General features: G+C 33.7%; 1 protein-coding gene across 3 annotated transcripts; it reads right to left on the reverse strand.

Moving 5' to 3' along the window:
- Positions 1-212: 212 nt before the first annotated feature.
- LOC111405997 (probable low-specificity L-threonine aldolase 1) lies at positions 213-12228 on the reverse strand. Of its 3 annotated transcripts, none has more exons than XM_023035154.1 (10): positions 11957-12228; positions 10839-11286; positions 8362-8473; positions 6945-6995; positions 6663-6734; positions 6415-6547; positions 6253-6311; positions 974-1074; positions 604-670; positions 213-517 (listed from the first exon to the last, which is right to left on the reverse strand). In XM_023035154.1, the coding sequence occupies exons 2-10, from the start codon at positions 11279-11281 to the stop codon at positions 476-478; spliced, it is 1080 nt and encodes a 359-aa protein (XP_022890922.1). In that variant the 5' UTR covers positions 11282-11286; positions 11957-12228; the 3' UTR covers positions 213-475. The 3 variants fall into 3 exon arrangements, with proteins under 3 accessions (XP_022890922.1, XP_022890923.1, XP_022890924.1); XM_023035155.1 differs by lacking the exon at positions 11957-12228 and adding an exon at positions 11632-11704; XM_023035156.1 differs by lacking the exon at positions 11957-12228 and adding an exon at positions 11537-11557.
- Between the last annotated feature and the right edge of the window lie 6784 nt (positions 12229-19012).

Raw genomic sequence — 19012 nt, forward strand, 5'->3', positions numbered from 1 at the left:
TAAAATTGTGTGTACGAGACTTTTGCTAGTTAGTTATAAAGACTGCACTTGTTATTACTTCACAACTTATTCTAGCAATTAGCATACAATTTCTATCTCAGTATCTCATCTATAAAAGGTGTTCCTCTCTGTATTTTTCACCGTAATTTGTAAAAGAAACCATTCACTTTGCTGTACATATTCATATATTTATGCAAGCCAATACAGTTGGGTTTTTCGTTTCAAACTGTTGATTTTTTTAGCTCGATTCACAGTACTCTTAGCCGAATATAAACAAGATTCTAGTTTGGTTTATTTCCGATCACCCGTATCAAACGAGCCAATAAGAATGGACTGCATATACAAACAGAATTGGCAACAGGATTGATAAAGTTTAAAGTTCTTAGAGCTGCAGTTTACTATAAGATTTCAAATTTCTGATAAACATCAAACATCAATAAGCCAGAACGATGATCTTCTAAAAGGGGAACTTCCCTCAGTTGCCATGATTTTCATCAACAAACCCAGTTACAGCTTTCTGCAACAGAAATTATATCGACACAAATAAAACTCCCACTTCTTATAGCAAAGTTATTCATTAATACAATATTCTGTAAATATTACCTGAATGCAAGACAGTGTGTAGTGCACATCGCTTTCTGAGATCTGGTGGTGAATGACAAGCCTAAGTCTGCCATGTAAAGGTTTTAGCATCAATTTCTTTACAAATGCACGTATGGTTCAAAACATTCTATTATGCCCGGAATTATCGAGCAAAACAATGACATGATATAAGGTCACATCCATCAGAAATGGAGGTGAATGTCAATCCATAAATGCTAAGTACCCTTGGGGTAATACACACTTCAAGAGGTGATGGTATAATACTTAGCCTTCGACATCATATATATGATCTACACAAAAAACTATAGAAGTAGGGAGAACTGAATCCAAGGCATGCACAATTGAAAAAAATTCATAGAAAGAGACGCACTTGAATGGCCCTTCTGGCAATGTTAGTACACCATGTGCTTCTAGAACCTTGCATAAGTGAGTTTCAGAGATATTTGAGCCCTGAAGAATGTCAAAATACACCTGATATCATAAAAGAAAAGGTGAGTATACCTTCTTCCTTACTAGGCACCATCAATGGTAGTTTTCAGTCAAATTAAGGTTAGACAATCAATAAAAGACACACATCATGGGCATACAAGTTTCACCCATGCACGATCAATATTTGCAAAGTTCTTGAACTAAAACAAAATCTTGATGGAAGCAATAAGTCTCTGCAAGGAAGTAACTGGATAGGTTCTTGTACCGAGTTTCAAAAATTCAAAGTGCAGCTTTGTGTCAAGTATGAGCAATGAATCTGAATATCATAATTTCCGTGGCAGAGGATCCTGTTGGCGATAAGAAGAATCAAGACCCAACTTTCCTTATGTGAGGATGTATATCCATTTGGATGCTTTAAAGGTTTTGCCTGTAAGCAAGTATATTCAAATAGTTCTATACAAGTCCCATTGCTAATACAAGGACTGCAAACTTTAATAAGAAATTGATGCGGACATCACTTATATTATTATCGCACTATTTTACTTTTCTAGTTATTAGGCTCGTATTATTGGTTTGGCCCAAGCCCATCACTGGTAGGGTTATGCTTTTACTATTTATATGGTTTTCAGTTGTAATTTCACGATACGATGATGAATTAGAATTGAAATATTTTTTGGCTTGTAACCGTTTTCTCCCTCCCCTCTCTTCCCCTGGTTTCTTCTCCTCTTCTCCCTTCTCTCTATTTCTCCTCCCCGTTCCTTCTTCTTCTCCCCTGGTTTCTCAACTTCTTCTTATTGGAATCTCTCAATCTATCCCACATCAAAGTGGTATTAGAGCCAAGCCTGGTTTTCAATCTCATTAACAGAAAATTGGAGTCAAAATTTCCATGGAAGTGATGCAAGATGTGCTGTTCAACACCATAACTCCCTGTCCAGAAGGTAACCCATCCATCCTCTCCAAACCACACACAAACATCTAACCCAATACATCATCACACCACCCAACCACCTTTTGCAACTGCCAATCCCCACCACCATGTAATTATCCCTGACACCCAAGAGCCGTCAGCGCACTTTCCATTTATAAATGCACAATCCATATGCCGACAAAATAGCCCTTCCTCTTAACCGCCAACTGCCACTAGCTTCCTCACGTCCCAATAACCCACCCTTTACTGAGCCCATTTTATTCATCATACCTGCAGCCCAACCTACTGTTAATCCCAAATCAATCTAGCCCATTACCTGGCCCAATTCGTAGAATCATCCCCTTCACCCGAATCTCACGACACTGTACTCCAAACCAGCTTCCAACACTTGCCACAACCCTACCCGCCAGTCACTTCTTATAGCGTCGGCTTCCAGGAATCACTACCGCCACGTGTTACCACCAACTTCTCCTACTGTCGCTGCTGTCTTCAATCCCAATCGCCGCACACCATAATCGACCACCGACGGCGCCCTACGCATTCTTTTCCACTAACTTCCACAACATACAGTCGTTCGCTGTCTACAACTATCTCGACCCACTTCCAAAAACCCATCTACCTCTGGCCGATTTGCTCACCACCACCGCTAGCCACAACTCGAGACTCCAAATTACAGCCTAGCTGCCGACAATGGCCCAGAAATTTCACGGGCTAATGATAAGGGGCAACCGACTGATGATAATGGGCAACCCATGAAGTTAGTTGGGCTCTGCTTATAGTTATAGTTGGTATTTGGGTCACAGTTCGTGTATTTTAGTAGTTTGGGCCTTGATTTGTAACTAATTGCTTATTTGATTTTTTTTTTTTAAGTTCAAAAAAAATAAAAAAAGAAAACGTAAAAAAAAAAAGTGAAAAGAAAACGTATTTTCTATTTTTTGCAGGTACCTCTTTTTATTCCTGTTGATTTGACACATCTACTTCTACGGACGAAACGGAAGTTACTGTTTTTATTTATCTTTGGTTTATATTACTGTTTCGTTTTAAAATTGCATCAATATTTTTGTTGCTGCTGATCTAGTTTTTACCTAAATTTACGTAATTGGATCCATTAACCTCGTTAAATCTCACTTTTACCTTGCTTGTTTTACGTGATTAGAGTTTGACTAGTATTTGACCCTTGCTTTGCTATTTTACATATACCAGCAGTATTAGCTTGTTATATTTGGATTTTAAACCCAACATTTATTTAAAAAAAAAAAAAAGAAATAGCTCAAATTTTCATTTTCTATTACTTGCACTTTTTGTTCGTTGATCTCTCTATTGCATGTCATTAAGTTGCTATTACAGTGCATGTAGTTACATATTAGTCATCTTGTCACTTCTAGCTCCAGTACCTTAAACATGGACCCCTCACAATTCGATGCACTCACCCGACAAATAGTGGCTATTCAAACTCAAATGACTGCTACTCTTGAAGAGAGTAAGGCCCTGTCTGTTAGTTTGAAAAATTTTAAACACTTCCCTCATTCAATTGATGTTGATAATTATAAGGTGTCCCATAATATACAACATCATCGACAAGGTAATCAAAAATACTTTCGACCCGATTGTAGGGATAGGGATAGGAATAGGGATCAGATTTGTGAGCGAGAGCGAGAGCGAGAACGAGAACGAGATAATTTTGAAATTCTTACTCAATGGAATGCCCTTAACAAGGAAATCAATTAGCGACTGAGTATATCGCGCAATTTGTGGAATTTCGAACCAAATGTCATTTAATTGAGGATGAGAGCATGACTTTGAGTAGGGTTAGCCAAGGTCTGAAAGATGATCTTAAGCGCGAGCTTTTCCTTCGAGGTGTCACTACTCTTGATTACGCTTACTCTTTAGCTTGAGATTATGAGTTGATTATTAGTACTCCATATGAAAAGCGTGGTCATCGTCGTTCACCCATCTCATTAGTGTCGCCTCATCATAAGTCTATCATAAAACCTTCTCCGCCTAATGTTCCTCCTATTTGGAAAAATAATTGTAAAGGTCGTGATAGTCCAAGATCTTTTTCTCCATGTAGAAAGCATATTGACAATCATTCTTTGGTGTCATTGGCTCCACTTCCTCCCGTTAAGTCCCTTCTAGGACCTCCCCCGTCTGATGTTCCTCCAATTTTGAAAAATAAGGGTAAAATTTTTTATAATCATCATTTGGCTTCATTGGCTCCACCTCCTCCCGTTAAGTCCCTTTTAGAACCTCCCCCTTCTAATGGTTTTCCAATCTTAGAAAATCATGGTAGAATTTCTGAAACTCTAAGGTCTTCTTCTCACTTGTTGTGCGTCAACTGTCAAGACTTTGGTCACATTTCTTCTAAATATCCTAATCGAACCTTAGTCAGGGAAGAACGAAAGAATGTAATAGAGGAACCGTTAGAAGATCTAGTCTATGAACCTAAACTTGAGGATTTTGATGACTTGGATGATAGTGAGGACACTTCCTTAGGTGGAATCCAGACTCTTCTCGAGACTTTGGATACTACACCCCTTATCTCCGACAATTCTCGATCACATGTTATATGTCATACCCTTACCCAAGTTAAAGAGCTTGATGATGTCACCAATCACCCTTGAAAAATCCAGTCGCCTATGGTTAACACTAAGGCAAAATTATCCACCACTGACCAACCTCAAATTGATGGTCAAAACAAAAGTGCTAATCAAAATTCTGACAATTTATTAAAGTCTCTAGTCTAGAAAAATCTTAGGAATTGGGACATGATCCCTCCAACTGTTCAAATTGCATATAACGATCCTGTGAATTGGTCTTTAGGTCTAAAACCCTTTGAAGTTATTCTTAGTTGTGAACCTTCGAAACCTCTAGACCTTATTCCCATGCACCCACAGGCTTGTGTGTCTATGTCAGTTGAGGTAGTTGTATCACATTTTCATAGCTTGCATATTGAGATCAATAAACAATTTAAAGCAAGTAAAGCGTTATATAAATCTCAAGTTGATTGGCATAAATAACACTTTGAATTTAATATTGGGGATTATGTTATATTGCAAGAGTGTAATGCTGGTCTTTTTAAAATTTCAAAGCATGTTGGTCAAAATGCCTATGTCAATGATCTTTTATCACATTATGACCATCACCCTATTTTATTTGTTAAGGACTTCGATACTTACAATGGCTATTTTAACACTTTTGTTGATCCTTTTTTATCTTTACCCGAGAACTCTCACACCGAATCTTTTGTTATGTCTATTTGAATACCACCTGTCGTATCACACAAAGATAAAATTGATGTAATTTTAGATGAACAGGTTGTGTTAACCATTGATGGAGAGAATCGGTGCTTTTTTAATTGTTGGGTAGATCAACGTTCTTATTGTGCTTCACATTATGCGCAATCATGTGAAGATTTTGGAGATGAGTTGCAGGAGTACTTGTTATTTGGAGTCCAATGTCGGTACTTAATTAAAATGAGGGATCGTCTGCCTTGGTCGGATCATATTCTTGAGGACAAGTTGCCATTTGCATTGTTATCGACCGTGGAGTTCAGATATTTGGTTCTCAAAAAGATCGTCCACCGTAGTATGAGTTCAGACATTGAAGATTGACGGTAGCTCTTTGTCATTTGTTCACTCGACAGAGTCGAGTTTTTCTTCCACTCCGGGAGAATTGATGTGGACATCACTTGTATTATTATCGCACTATTTTACTTTTCTAGTTATTGAGCTTGTATTATTGGTTTGGCTAAAGCCCATCACTGGTAGGGTTATGCTTTTACTATTTATATGATTTTCAGTTGTAATTTCACGAGATGATGATGAATTAGAATTGAAATATTTTTTGGCTTGCAGTCGTTTTTTCCCTCCCCTCTCTTCCCCTAGTTTCTTCTCCTCTCTCCCTTCTCTCTGTTTCTCCTCCCCGTTCCTTCTTCTCCCCTGGTTTCTCAACTTCTTCCTGGCTACTCCTTCTTATTGGAATCCCTCAATCTATCCTACATCAAAAATTTTAAGAACAAACTTCCTTGAGTCTTTAATTTTTGTGATCTATTCCACTAAAAAGCTTAATTAAAAATTCCTGCATTATCAGATGAATCAGTTTGATTCTAATATATTTAGAGATATAACTTCATGTCTGCCTCAAATTTGTCAATATGCAGAGATTGATAATTATAAATTAGTTCAAAGCCTTTAAATCCAGAATCATGAAAAAAATCAGTAAGTGTTCCCCCAAAGAGAATATGGTGGAGAAGAAGCTGACTTATCTACGGTTTAAACAATAATGCAACTTACAATGTTGGTCTCCACGGAAGCCATATCAACTTTTAGTCCTTCGATTTTGTTCAGTCCCTCTGATAAAAAAGCACAAATATGTAATATGGAATTATGGCTATGTGATCAAGTTTTGAAAGAAAATTAGTTTTTAAATTAAACACCTAGAAGCAAAAAAGTTACCTGCCAAAATCTTAGCCTTTTGATGATCACCTTCAAGTTTACTAACATTTTCTTCCAATGCAACTATAGCAGCAGCGCATAGGATGCCAACCTGTCTCATTCCACCGCCTAAAGTCTTCCTAAGAATCTTTGCCTTTTATGTAGAACCAAAGGAAAAGGAAATCTTTCAAATTAGCAGAATAGAAAATGAATTCTTTTTCAAAGCCTTGGCAAAAAGGGAAAACGAAAAAATAAAATAAACACTTTACCTTGGCAATGAAGCTTCTTGAGCCTGCAATCACAGTTCCAACTGGAGCACCAAGACCTTTTGATAAACAAGCCTACATCACACATTCATTTGACGAGGAATTGAGCTGATAAGGACATTATATAACATTATACAATAGTGTATAACAAAGATGAGTTAATGGTATATCACGTTTTGTTTATGTTTTAGAAAAACTAGAAAATCATTCTCAAAGATGAAAAAAAACATAGACTGAATCTAGAAAGGGCAAAAATAGCTCTGATTTTGGCTTCCATCGACTAACCGTTACTGAATCAGCTGCCTGCACAAGCCTGTGAACAGGAACTCCAAGTGCCTGGAATACAGATTTCCAATTAAAATGGTAACCAGTAACACAAAAAATGCAATAAAATTTGAAGCAATCTGCTTACCTCCATTATACTTGACGACAAGTCAACAATTTCCCAGATTTGACAATGTATTGTGCATAGACACAGGTCTACTGATATAAACCAAGTCCAACCCAGTATGGGGGCATTCTAGCCACTCAAGTTAATATGGTGTTCAAAGATAGGAGAAAATCAAGTCTTTATTTGTTTCCTCTCAACATTGTCACTGCTACTGTTAGACCTATAAGGAGGCTTGGGAAGGTACTTCTCTTGTCCAGAAGTCAACATTGCAAATGCTCACTTCTAAGTTTGAGAGTTCAAATTTTTTTGAATAACATGCATTTGACTCGGAACAAAGTAACTTAGCATGTAGAGGTCCCTTGTGCGTGTGTACCTCCAAAGTAATATTTTCATGCCACAAACTCATTTTATGATTAGCTTATTCATTTCAAATATTTATGGCGACTAGACGCATTGATTTGGCTCATTGAATTGTTGAATACCAGAACACTCAACACAGAAATTCCATAATATAGGGAAATAATATACACACATATGAAGAGAATACACTAGATTGATCTGTAAAAAATTTAAGCCTCTATATTTATTCTAGAATAGAACTTTATAGACTACGAGAGAGATAATAGGTAAGAAAAATTTAGAATTATTGAAAAGATCAACACACTTTGTTTTCATGTTGGAAATTAAACATTTCAAATTGCATAAATCATTTTTTTTCTTTTGCAAAATATTTTTTTAATTTTTGTTTCACATGAGTTCGTTTATTTTTCTATGATCATTTTTTTAAAATTTTGATTTGGCATTAGGAATAATATTGAAATTGATAAGGACGTATGGATGAAATGTTGAAATGTATCCTTGAATATTGGGAATGGTGAAGAAAAACAGACTTGGCCTTGAAGGTCTAATAGAAGGAGTAACCAGTGGCACAATGGACCGGCATGAAACAATGGAGTGGAAGGTGATTGATGACAGAAATTGTGCCCGATGACAGAGATTGAATCATGCTAGAAAAGGATGTCAGAGTGGGTTTAAGAGAGGTAGGTAAAGGATGAAGAAGAGAGATGTAGGGACTACTTTGTAAATTGACCTAATTTGCCCTTATCTTCAAATTTCCAGATTTAAATTTGGGCTGTTTTAGGCAGAATAAAAATGGGGAGGAGCTGATTTCAAAATAACAGAAAATAGGGAAGAGCTCTCTCCACAAATCAGTGGGTACAATTTTTGCCCATATATGTATATCTATATGCATGGATGTATATCTTTCTATATGCATATACCTATAGAGAGTACTGAGAAAATTAGACTCACAACTGATGCATTGAAAATACGTGCCCCATCAATGTGAAGCTTCAAACCATGCTTCTTTGCTAGCTTTCCAACTTTGTCCGTGTACTCTACAGAAAGACATCTCCCACCAGAGCTGCAGCAATGAGAAAAAAATCCCCATCAGGAACCACACCATTAGAGAATCAACAGTCTGATTTTCCACAAAGGAAATGCATTTTAAATAATAATAAAAAAGTAAAAACACTGATTTTTACAAGATCTCTAACTATGTACCTATGAACTACTAAGAGACATAAACAGGATGTCTGCAGTAAAGAAGAGAGATCACCGACAGTCTTTGTTCAAAATAATAAAAATGCATTTTGGTTAGCACTTAGTTTAGACACCATAGTGAGTTCTATACTTCTATTCATAGAAAATTAGAAGTATGTTTCTGAATCAATCCTTAAAAAAAGACACAGGTTACACACGAGATAATGCCCACACCCCCCACACTAGCATCTACACCCAAGCCCCAAGAATCTTATGGAAAATTCTACAATGGAAACATGAACCCTGTGAATAGAGCCTACCTCAGAGATCTCCAAATCTTTTATTAAGCATTAGGAAACAGTTAAGAACGGAGCCCCTTTCTAATGTACGACCAAAATGAAGCACATGTTAAATACACCAGATACCCTCTAACCACAGATATCTTCATTTGAAACACTATAGAACACAGACACGCTGGACAAATATGCTACCATCCTCAGGAATAAAAGCAGCATAACAAAAAATGACTCTCATATACTTATGCGTTCACATCTAACTAAAGGTCTACAAATATACTAGAATGGCATGAAGGGATAAAATATGGAACTTACTATTCTCATACTTCAGTTTTTTACCCCATACTAAAAGTGTATTGATAGTAAAAAGTTTGAAACAGTCATTTGACCCTTCTCAGTTTAATCCTTCAAGTTATCCAACTTTTGAAGAATCGAATAGCAAGAGGAAAAATGAGATATCCTTTGATCTGTACACAATCTCTCCTTATTCCCTTACCTAACTAGAAATCACTATCACGCTTCTGTACATATGCCTCTGGGGAAGTTTTAGTGAGAATTGTTAGATAGTGATTAGAGAATTTCATCACAGAAATCAAACATATACAGAAGAAGAGAACTGGTAATAACAACTGTGATTTTTAATTTTTTTGGCATAGTTTCATGAGCTCTAATTCTGCAAAAGATTAGCAACCCCATGACTACCATATCAGCTCATAATTAGCCATAAACAAATTTTATTAGATCTCTGGTTTACAGGAATATGCTACAGTAAAGAAACTTCTGCTTCTTTTCTTCTGGAAAAGCATCATCTTCCAATGAAATCCAGAAGATCTATCCAACATTCCCTCACCCTCATGCAGAAAAGAATACAAGAAAGTATAACAGGAGCATTGGAAACATCCCAACTACATGAGACGATCAAATGTTATTAGTGTATATGATCTAATAACTCACCAAGAGCTAAAACCTCAAAAAACTAGCCAGAGCAATCTGTCTAAAAGGTCTTCATTCATTTTTCTTCGTTGCAGGACAATTCCTTAATAGACCAAAAGTTGTCATAACTTCTTTTCAATGATGTCCTCAAGTGGTATTTCCATCTTCTTCCCCTAACCCCTACCATCAACAAAAAAATATGTCTATACTTCATAGAGGTACATCTGGTGTCACATGCTTGAACCACCACAAGCATTTTTCTATTTGTATACTCCAACAGGAAATAAATGGACAGAAAAATTTTTTGAATTTTCAGTTTTGACATATTTTTTTCTTATTTTTCTCAATAGAGTTACATTTTCTGAAAAAATCCCTTCTATAACAAATTTTCCTAAATTAAACAGGCATTTTGACCAGCAAAACATTGTCATATAACTGAGTTCTAAGCAAATCACTTTCTAAGTTTATTCACGTCTGGATACAGGAAAGGGAATATGCAAAATGGCTACAAAGATAATGCTAAAACTAACCAAAGTATGGTACTCACAAATATTAATTTTTACAAATATGAAGGTGGGAACTTAAAATATAAATATGGTAAGTTATAAGGAGAATACGCTTTATTGTGTAAGTCCGAATTATATTGTAAAATTATCCATTTCAGCGCTGATCCACGGAGATGGATTTTTTATTTTTATTTTTATTTTTTTTTAAGAAAGAATTGTATTGGTCATTCATCCCTTTGACCTCAGTCACCCAAGATTCCTGGGCCACAGAAAGGAGTTTGCGGTGACTGTTTTGTGTGGTGTGAGAAGATCTCCATTTTAAACTGTGTTCTCTTCTTGTCTTAGTGAAAGTCATCAGCAGTGAGTGGACCTAACTCTCGCATTAGAGTGAACTATCTATATTTCTAGGCGCACTACTGTTATTTTTTGTTTATTTTTGCTTTTGGGATTACAAATAGTTTAATCCATAACAATTAGTCAAAAGAGACTTGTGCTTAAATGTTAGACTTACTGTGCATGTGAATTCTCCAAGCAGATGAGCCTAGTAGTTGGAAAACAGATCTCAAATGCAGGATCTCTTATTGCTGCCTCAATTAGATCAAGATCCATTGTCCCGTCTTCATTATTCTTCACTGTCCTTGGATGAACGCCTCCAATTGTGGAAATGCCACCATTTTCATAAATGTGGATATGGGAATAGTCACCCAGAATGACTTCACTTCCCCGAATTTGACAGTGAGTTAGTATGCAAATCAGGTTAGCCATTGTGCCTGAAGGGACAAATAGTGCTGCTTCCTTGCCCATGATCCTTGCCATCTCCATTTCAAGGCGAGCGGCTGTTGGGTCGTAACCCAATACATCATCATCAACTTCAGCACTTGCCATTGCAGCCCGCATGGTTTCAGTTGGTTTAGTGACAGTGTCAGACCGGAGATCCACTCTTCTCATTGCCATTTTAACTGATTCAACAAAAGGAAAAAGTAAAAATAAAAGAACTAATTTAAAAAATAGAAAAAGAAAATTATATTCTTCCTTCAGCCTTCAACAAGCAAAATTATTCTCAACCACAGCATATTTATAACTAAACTCTGTAACGCAAAATAAGGATGGTAACGGTGATATATTCAAACAAGATCATTGGGTTGTAATAAGGAAACAAATTTCACAACAATGGAAACCTAATAAATTAACGAAAATGAGATGCTTTACATTGAAGAAAACGAAATCAATGGGAAAGCATGCAATCCTCCATAAGAAGAATATCGACAAAACTTAGAAATACCTAAAAATTCCCCAAAACTCACCTCTATCAAATCAGGAGGAACAACTCCAGTACCTATATCGGTATATATATGAACATTTCACTTTACAAAATTCCAAATTTGGTAACAAATAAGTCTTTGATTTTTTTTTCCCTAGGAAGCTACCCCACCAGAACTGAAAAAGGAGAATCTTTAGCACCCACTTTTGGTTTTGGACTCAGCACTAACGTCATGCAGTGCCCAGAAAACCCCGATTTTGCCCAAATTTGTTGCGACACCCGAAATGACACATGTAGACATGCATGAACAAATTTAACTAGCGTTTGACAAGTAATCGAAAGAATTCTTCGGTTCAATCAGTTCTTACCTTACACCGAGTAATTTGGTCTGCTGCTGCTCTTCCTGTTTGTTTCCTTTACTGTTTTCTTGTTTCTCGGCGAATTTTATGATAATTCTTAAGCCAACATTCATGCTGCATATATATAGGAAATGGAGTTTTGGGCTTTGCATGATGACTAGTATCCAAGCTGGAGATGAAATTTAATACACCTAACACCAACAGCTAAGACTGAATTGAAGTCTGAAGAAATCGAATTGGATTTTGCTTTGCCACTTAGAATGGAAAAGAAAATAAATAAATATTATTTTTTGAAGAATGTCATAAAAACAAAAGATTTTCCTATTTGAAAATTTTGCAGTCCGGTCTCTTAAGTTTGACTAAGATAGCGCATCAGTCCCATGATCAAATTTTTTACATTTGAAGTCTTATTCTTTCAATTTCAGTCCAAGTTCATCCCTGCTAGTATAGGCCATCATTTTTTCTATTAAATGATCGTATATCTTGCACATAACCTCGTGTTTGAAGATAATTTCTTCAATCCACATGTACTTCACTAAAGAACATTTATAAAAAAAAAAAAAAAAAAAAAAAGAGAAAGAAGAAAGAAGAAAAAAATAAAAGTAAAATGAAAAGAAATAAAAATAAAAAAATGAAAATGAAAATACAAATTTTGTAGCTTAAGAACACTTCAATGGAAAATTAAAGATGGACTCCTCAACCTTTTCATGAAAAGCATAATTGACTCCTCAGAGCATAAAGCATCATGACTGACGAAGCACCATCTAACAAAAACCCTAACACTTGAATTAAAGAACAAATTGTAAGCCTTGTCCAAAGGGCAAAAATAAAGACCTTGTTACAACCTCAAATATAAGACAACATTTTTTAGTACGATCTCATAAAATTAAAGATGGACTCCTCGACCTTTTCATGAAAAGCATAATTGACTCCTCAGAGCATAAACCGTCGTGGCTGCAAGCACCATCTAGCAAAAACCCTAACACTTGAATTAAAGAACAAATTGTAAGCCTTGTCCAAAGGGCAAAAATAAAGGCCTTCGTACAACCTCAAATATAAGACGCCATTTTTTAGTACGATCTCAGAATAATTTTACAAATCCAATCTTCTATGCTAAAAATACGTCTCGTAATCGAGGAAAAATTAAGGTCGACGCTATTGGAAAGCTCAATATTATCTAATTGAAGTGCCCTTTTGGATCAAACATGCACTCAAAACTTCTTCTTTCTTTCTTTAAACAAAAAAAATCACCAAAAACACACGAAAAAACCTCGAAAGGATAAAAAAAAAAAACTCTGTCAAAATTTCAGAAGAAAAACTTCATTGTTGATATTAAAAAATAATTTTTATTTTGTGAGGTAAACACAGTCCATTTAGTAGGATTTATGTTTTGCTTCTATTTCTTGTAGAAGACTTTTGCAAGAAAACTATCTTTGGCTAAATTTTTTTAAAAGTTCTTCTAGCCATAGAAAACAATTTTAGGAAATTATCAAAACATATTCATAAATAGCTCTTCTCATTCTCAAAAATAATTTTTGACTTTTAAAAGGGTATCATACTCTCATGATATGATATAAATTTGGAGACACAGAAGGTATGAACTATCGAGAAGAGAAGGGGCCAAAAGTGATCTGTCAACAAAATATAATAATGCACTAGAATGAAATAATGTACATATTAGGAAATGTATTCAGCTACTCGACTATATGTTAGAAATTACTAGAAAATGTAATATCTTAAATAGAATAAATAAAGAAGTTTTTACCTTGCAAATTTTGTGGGGGTGAAGTGTAGAAATTTGTTAATATCTCAAATAAGCAGAGCTTAAATTTCAAGACGTGAATGTTATTTTTATGCTAAATATATATTATATGGTGTTGCCTCCTTGTTGCTCAATATCAACCTTCATTATAGGAGCTAATTGATTAAGGATGATAATTTTAATTGGTTTGACCCTATCTAGATCAATTTCAAACGAGACAAGGACTCCTTGCTTAATCGGGATAATGTGACAAGAATATTTACCTTGGGATAAGGACATCAACATCCGTACAATTGAACTAGACTATCTTAAATCTTATCATTATGACTTCTTATTGTCCTCAACCTTACTTTGTCCACCTATTCTTTCTGTTTTTCTTCTTTAGCGACTAGCATTTTTGACTAAATTAGAAAAGGAAAATAAAATGATCTTTTAGCAACTTTTTATTCCCAATTGTATGGGACAACTTATATATATTTTGAAGTTAAAATAATTAATGTTTACCAAGTAATCATTACTTTGGAGTAGAAAATTAAGTAACTTAAAATATTTATATGTTTTATCTTTCGCCAATAAAGTACAAATATTTTTCTACTTATAAGTACATTTTCTTAAAAAGTAGTTTAGTGTATATTGACTTTTGCTTCTTGTAATTTTTTTTTTTTTTAAGGAAGTTACTTTAATTTTTGTTTGAAAATTAATTTTTAAAAGAATTTTCTATTCTATAAATGTTTTCAAAGGAAATCACATTTGATCAGTTTTTCTAAAAGCTCTAACAAAAAGAAACACTTACATTTAAATGGTCAAATCATTCAAAAACTACTTCTAAGTCTCAAAAGTACCTTTTGACTTTTCAAAAATTATGTCAAACAAGCCCTAAATTAGCATTCATTTCCTATATTGCCTTATTAACTGAGTATTTATTTGATTTTAGTCATGGGGATGAAACTTTTTCTTTCTTTTTTTCTTTTTTCCCTTTCATATATAAATAATTTTTATTTTAAACGTGCTTTTTTAGCGTTCAGAAAAGGCTCTCATGTGATCCATCTGGACAAAATTGTTCTATGTATATATGTTTGACAAAGCTTGAATTTTAGTTTGAGCCCCATTTTTCTTAAAACTTATTTTCAACAACACATTTTTTAATGAAATAATTTTACATATAAATTAGAAAAAATTTCTTATTTCTTAAAAATTTACTATTACAATATAATTTTTTCCCCTCAAAATGGGGCTCAAAATCAATGTAGTATGTTTGTTTAGTAGAATCTCGAGTGTATCATGCACAAAATTGTAAGCCCATTTTTATAGTGACTATTGGAAATATAAGATTTACAAATAGATTGATTTCGTTTGTATATTAGATACAAAATTACGACAATGCCTCCAGAAAATTTATAAATCATCAAACTTCATTTTTAATCCCACATTTTAATAGACTCAATGACAAGTATTATCAATTTATCTATAACTCATTTATATCTATTTATAAATTAAGCTCTCGTTTGAGCCCCATTATTTGGAGATTATAATGTTTTGAATAGTGTTTTTTTGAAAAAGCGGTTGAAAAGAAAAGAAAAGTTTTTTATTTACATGTAATATTATTTTATTGAAAATTGTGTGGTTAAAAATAGGAGAGAGAAAAATTTAATTTAATTTAATGAGAAATAATGGGGGCCAAACGGGGGCTAAGATATTTATAAATTTTCCAATGTAGGCTAATAAAATAAATTTTATGAGACGGTTTAAAGGTTTTTTATAAATTTTTGTTCCAACAATATGAACAAAGAATTTACCTTATAAATAAAGACCCGTCATCAAGGTTTTCATTACCTTCATAAAAGAAGATAGAGCTTAAGGGAGACATATAGTGGAGAAAGTAGTATCAAATTGAAGCAAACCTCTATAATCCTTGTGTATCTTTATTTATTTCTACAAACTGATTGCTCTCATTTAATAGATTTATCAATACAAAGGAGATCAATTTTTTTTTAATTAAATAAACTCCGTCTCTCACTCAATGTTTATATTCATATGAATCAAATTAACATACATTTTAATTATTACAAATTGTTTTTTAAATAAATTTATTCTAAATTAAATCAATCGAGAAAAATGGGCAGCTGATGATATGCATCCTATTCTTTGTTACAGCTCCGATGTTAAGTTAAATTTATATGCCATAATATCTAAAATGATAATATTTCAAACAAAAATTTAAAAAAATCATTAGCAATGTTTACTTGTTTTTGGTTTAATCAGAATACTGAGAATGGACTAGTGGAGTTTGTGAATAGATCTTAAGGACGATTGATGGATTATCTATGAATGGTGTTTTAAATCTAGGGTAATTATTATTATTATTATTATTATTATTATTATTATTATTTTTTTCAAGTCTCTTCTTTGATTTTGTCTTGGAATAAAATTCTTAGCACTTTTTCTGGGTGGTTATGGGTATATTAATATGCTGTTTATGAGCTCCTCTATTAACAAATAAATTGAAAAAAAGGTCATTTGCATAAGTTCTTATGGTTGTTTGCCACTCTATGTAGGGCTGCGTTTGCTAAATTTTTTTTATTACAAGGGTCGTGTATTGTACAAGTAATGAATTGGATTAATGGGTCGAAGCCTCCATTTGGCCCTTATTAAAACTCATCAATTTAATATAAATTTCCCTCTTTCTTATTTTCAATCACACAATATTGAATAAAATAATATTATATGCAAATCGAAAACTTTTCATTCTTTTACAACCATCCATTTAAAAAAAAAACACACACTATTCCCCCATTATAAATCCAAATAATGTGGGTCAAACGGGGGCTAAATTGTCAATTTCACAATGAATGATTACTTGATTATACAATAGTTAATTTCATTTTTAATAATGAGACACAGATTAAGATTTAAAATTTGAAAATAAAGAAAATAACTAAAAACTCTTCAAAAATAACAAAGAGAACAGGTCTGAAAATTTAAGGGAAGTTGAGGAGATAAAGTAGTCGAGATTCATAATTTCACTTAGTTGTCGCTTATTTAGTTTCTAAATAAGCCAAAAAGTAAATTACTCAAATATTATGTTAGGCCTGATTTTTCTATATTTTAACTAATTACCTCTAATCAATTTATTTAACCCACTATATTTCTACGTTGATTAAAAATCAATCAATAGCATTAAATCTTTGTCGGAACATATATCTATTTCCTACAAATTGCACAATATTCTCTATTCAACGAGAGCAATCAATTTGCAGAAATACATGATTAAAAAAATGCACAGTATTCTCTTACACATTATACAAATCACTCAACACTATCATTTTTTGGCCAAATAAATAAAAAAAACATAAAATAGAATATATAAACAAACATGAAAATAAGTACTTTAACATTAAATAGCAAATATTAAAGTTAGTCAAACTTGTTTAAGCTACATCAATCATCTCATCATTAATAACTTAGTTTATGGTACATAAATGATAAATAGGAGAAGAGTTGGTGAAATATATTACATGTTAGAGGAAATAATTCGTAAAATACATTACAAAAAACCCGCCTTTGGTTGGATTCTAGAAGTGATAATGGACTTGGTCGAGACACCCCCCCCCCCGGCCCCCATCACTCTACTTTCCTTGATTTCCCTCGTCATTTTCTTGCGCCTTGTACCCTAGTTCTTGTCCCCTTTTCTCTTGAAATGTTTGTGAAATGAAGGGTGAATGAATGATGGGATCAAAATAGCCAAAAAGTGGCTTAGATATCACCTAAAAACGTCCCTAAAAAATTGTTGGTATATTTGTAAATAAGTGACATTATTTCTAAAGTAAATAAATAACTTGCACATACTATCCCGGATTAGATAAAATTTTGAAATGAACAAAAACAAAATTGAATGATGATTAGATCAAAGCAATAGTTAAATTTTGTCCTTAAAATGAATTTGTCCCGCACAGGTGCCAAAGGTGGAATGAAAATCGTCTCTTAAGATATAACAATATCTTCTTGTGATGATAGCACTTTATATAACAAGAAATGACGAACGAGAACAATGTTTTGTACTCTATAAGGAATGAGGTTTACATGCCAAAATAAACAACTTTTGATTTTGCAGAATTTAATGAAGTGATGAATACTTGTGATGTTGAATGAATGAATACCAACATAGGATCTAATTTATAGAGGTTGAAGGTTATGGTCGGAGAGACATGCTCCAAAAATCAACATGTCTACGAACAACCATGTCCGTTCTCAGACCTCCCGCCTGGAGCCACCCAAGCTGCTCGAGCAATTTTTGAAAGGCAGACTGCTTGTCTAGCCCCAATAGACCACTCGAGTGGTCTATTGAATTTGATTTTTTCTGAATTTATTTTATTCCAATAATTTATTTGTCAATCTCAATTTATTCCAAAAATATGAATCCAAATATACCCTTATCATTTACTCGATAAGTAGAATGCGTTTGACCATTCATCCGCATGAATTAACTAAAATGACCTATCCAAATATTTGATTGAAGTTGATTAAAATTCAATATTAATCAAACCTATTTCCAACAAAAAGTACCATGAAGCCGCAAAAGATCCAAAATTTATAAAACGGGGCAGAAATTTCCCATGCGTATGCATGGGATGGCTTGGAGGCCTCCAAACAAGGCCCTTTCGCGTGTTTTGCAAAATTTCCTTGCAGGTGCTTCACTATTTGTACCATAAGTCGTTCAACTTTGATTTCTTATATTTTGATCCCCATATTTTGACTTCTTTAATAATGCCTCAATAAATTGCATTCAATGTCCTTCAACTTTTTGCACTTGTACACTTTGGTTCCCAAGTTCTTATTTTTGTACACTTTTAGCCCTATTTGATCCACATTATTTGAAAAAAAAATATATTCTTAAATAGTGATTTGACATCATTTTAATAACACATTTTTCAATAAAATAATGTTACACGCAAATTCAAATTTTTTTCTTATTTTTTAACCACACTTGTCCTATCATTACACTATTCAAGAATGCATTTTTATGAAAATAATGTGACTCAAACAAGGGCTTAATCATTTTTTTCATTCATTTCACCTTTTTCTCCTTTAATTGGGGATTTTGACCTACAAAAGTCACATTTACACTTGTAAGTAGATATTCTCTCATTTCATCAATATTTCACTTGTTTGAGGCCTCGTGGCTGCATTGATGATTTTGCAGATACGGGGTTAGATTTTTGTTGAGATCTATCTATATAGTTAGCGATTAATTTGGTTGTGGATTTTTTTTTCTTGATTAACCTCTTCAATATATAAAAGGGTTT

Source organism: Olea europaea, chromosome 12, assembly GCF_002742605.1.
Source record: "Olea europaea var. sylvestris chromosome 12, O_europaea_v1, whole genome shotgun sequence".
NCBI classification, from domain to species: domain Eukaryota; kingdom Viridiplantae; phylum Streptophyta; class Magnoliopsida; order Lamiales; family Oleaceae; genus Olea; species Olea europaea.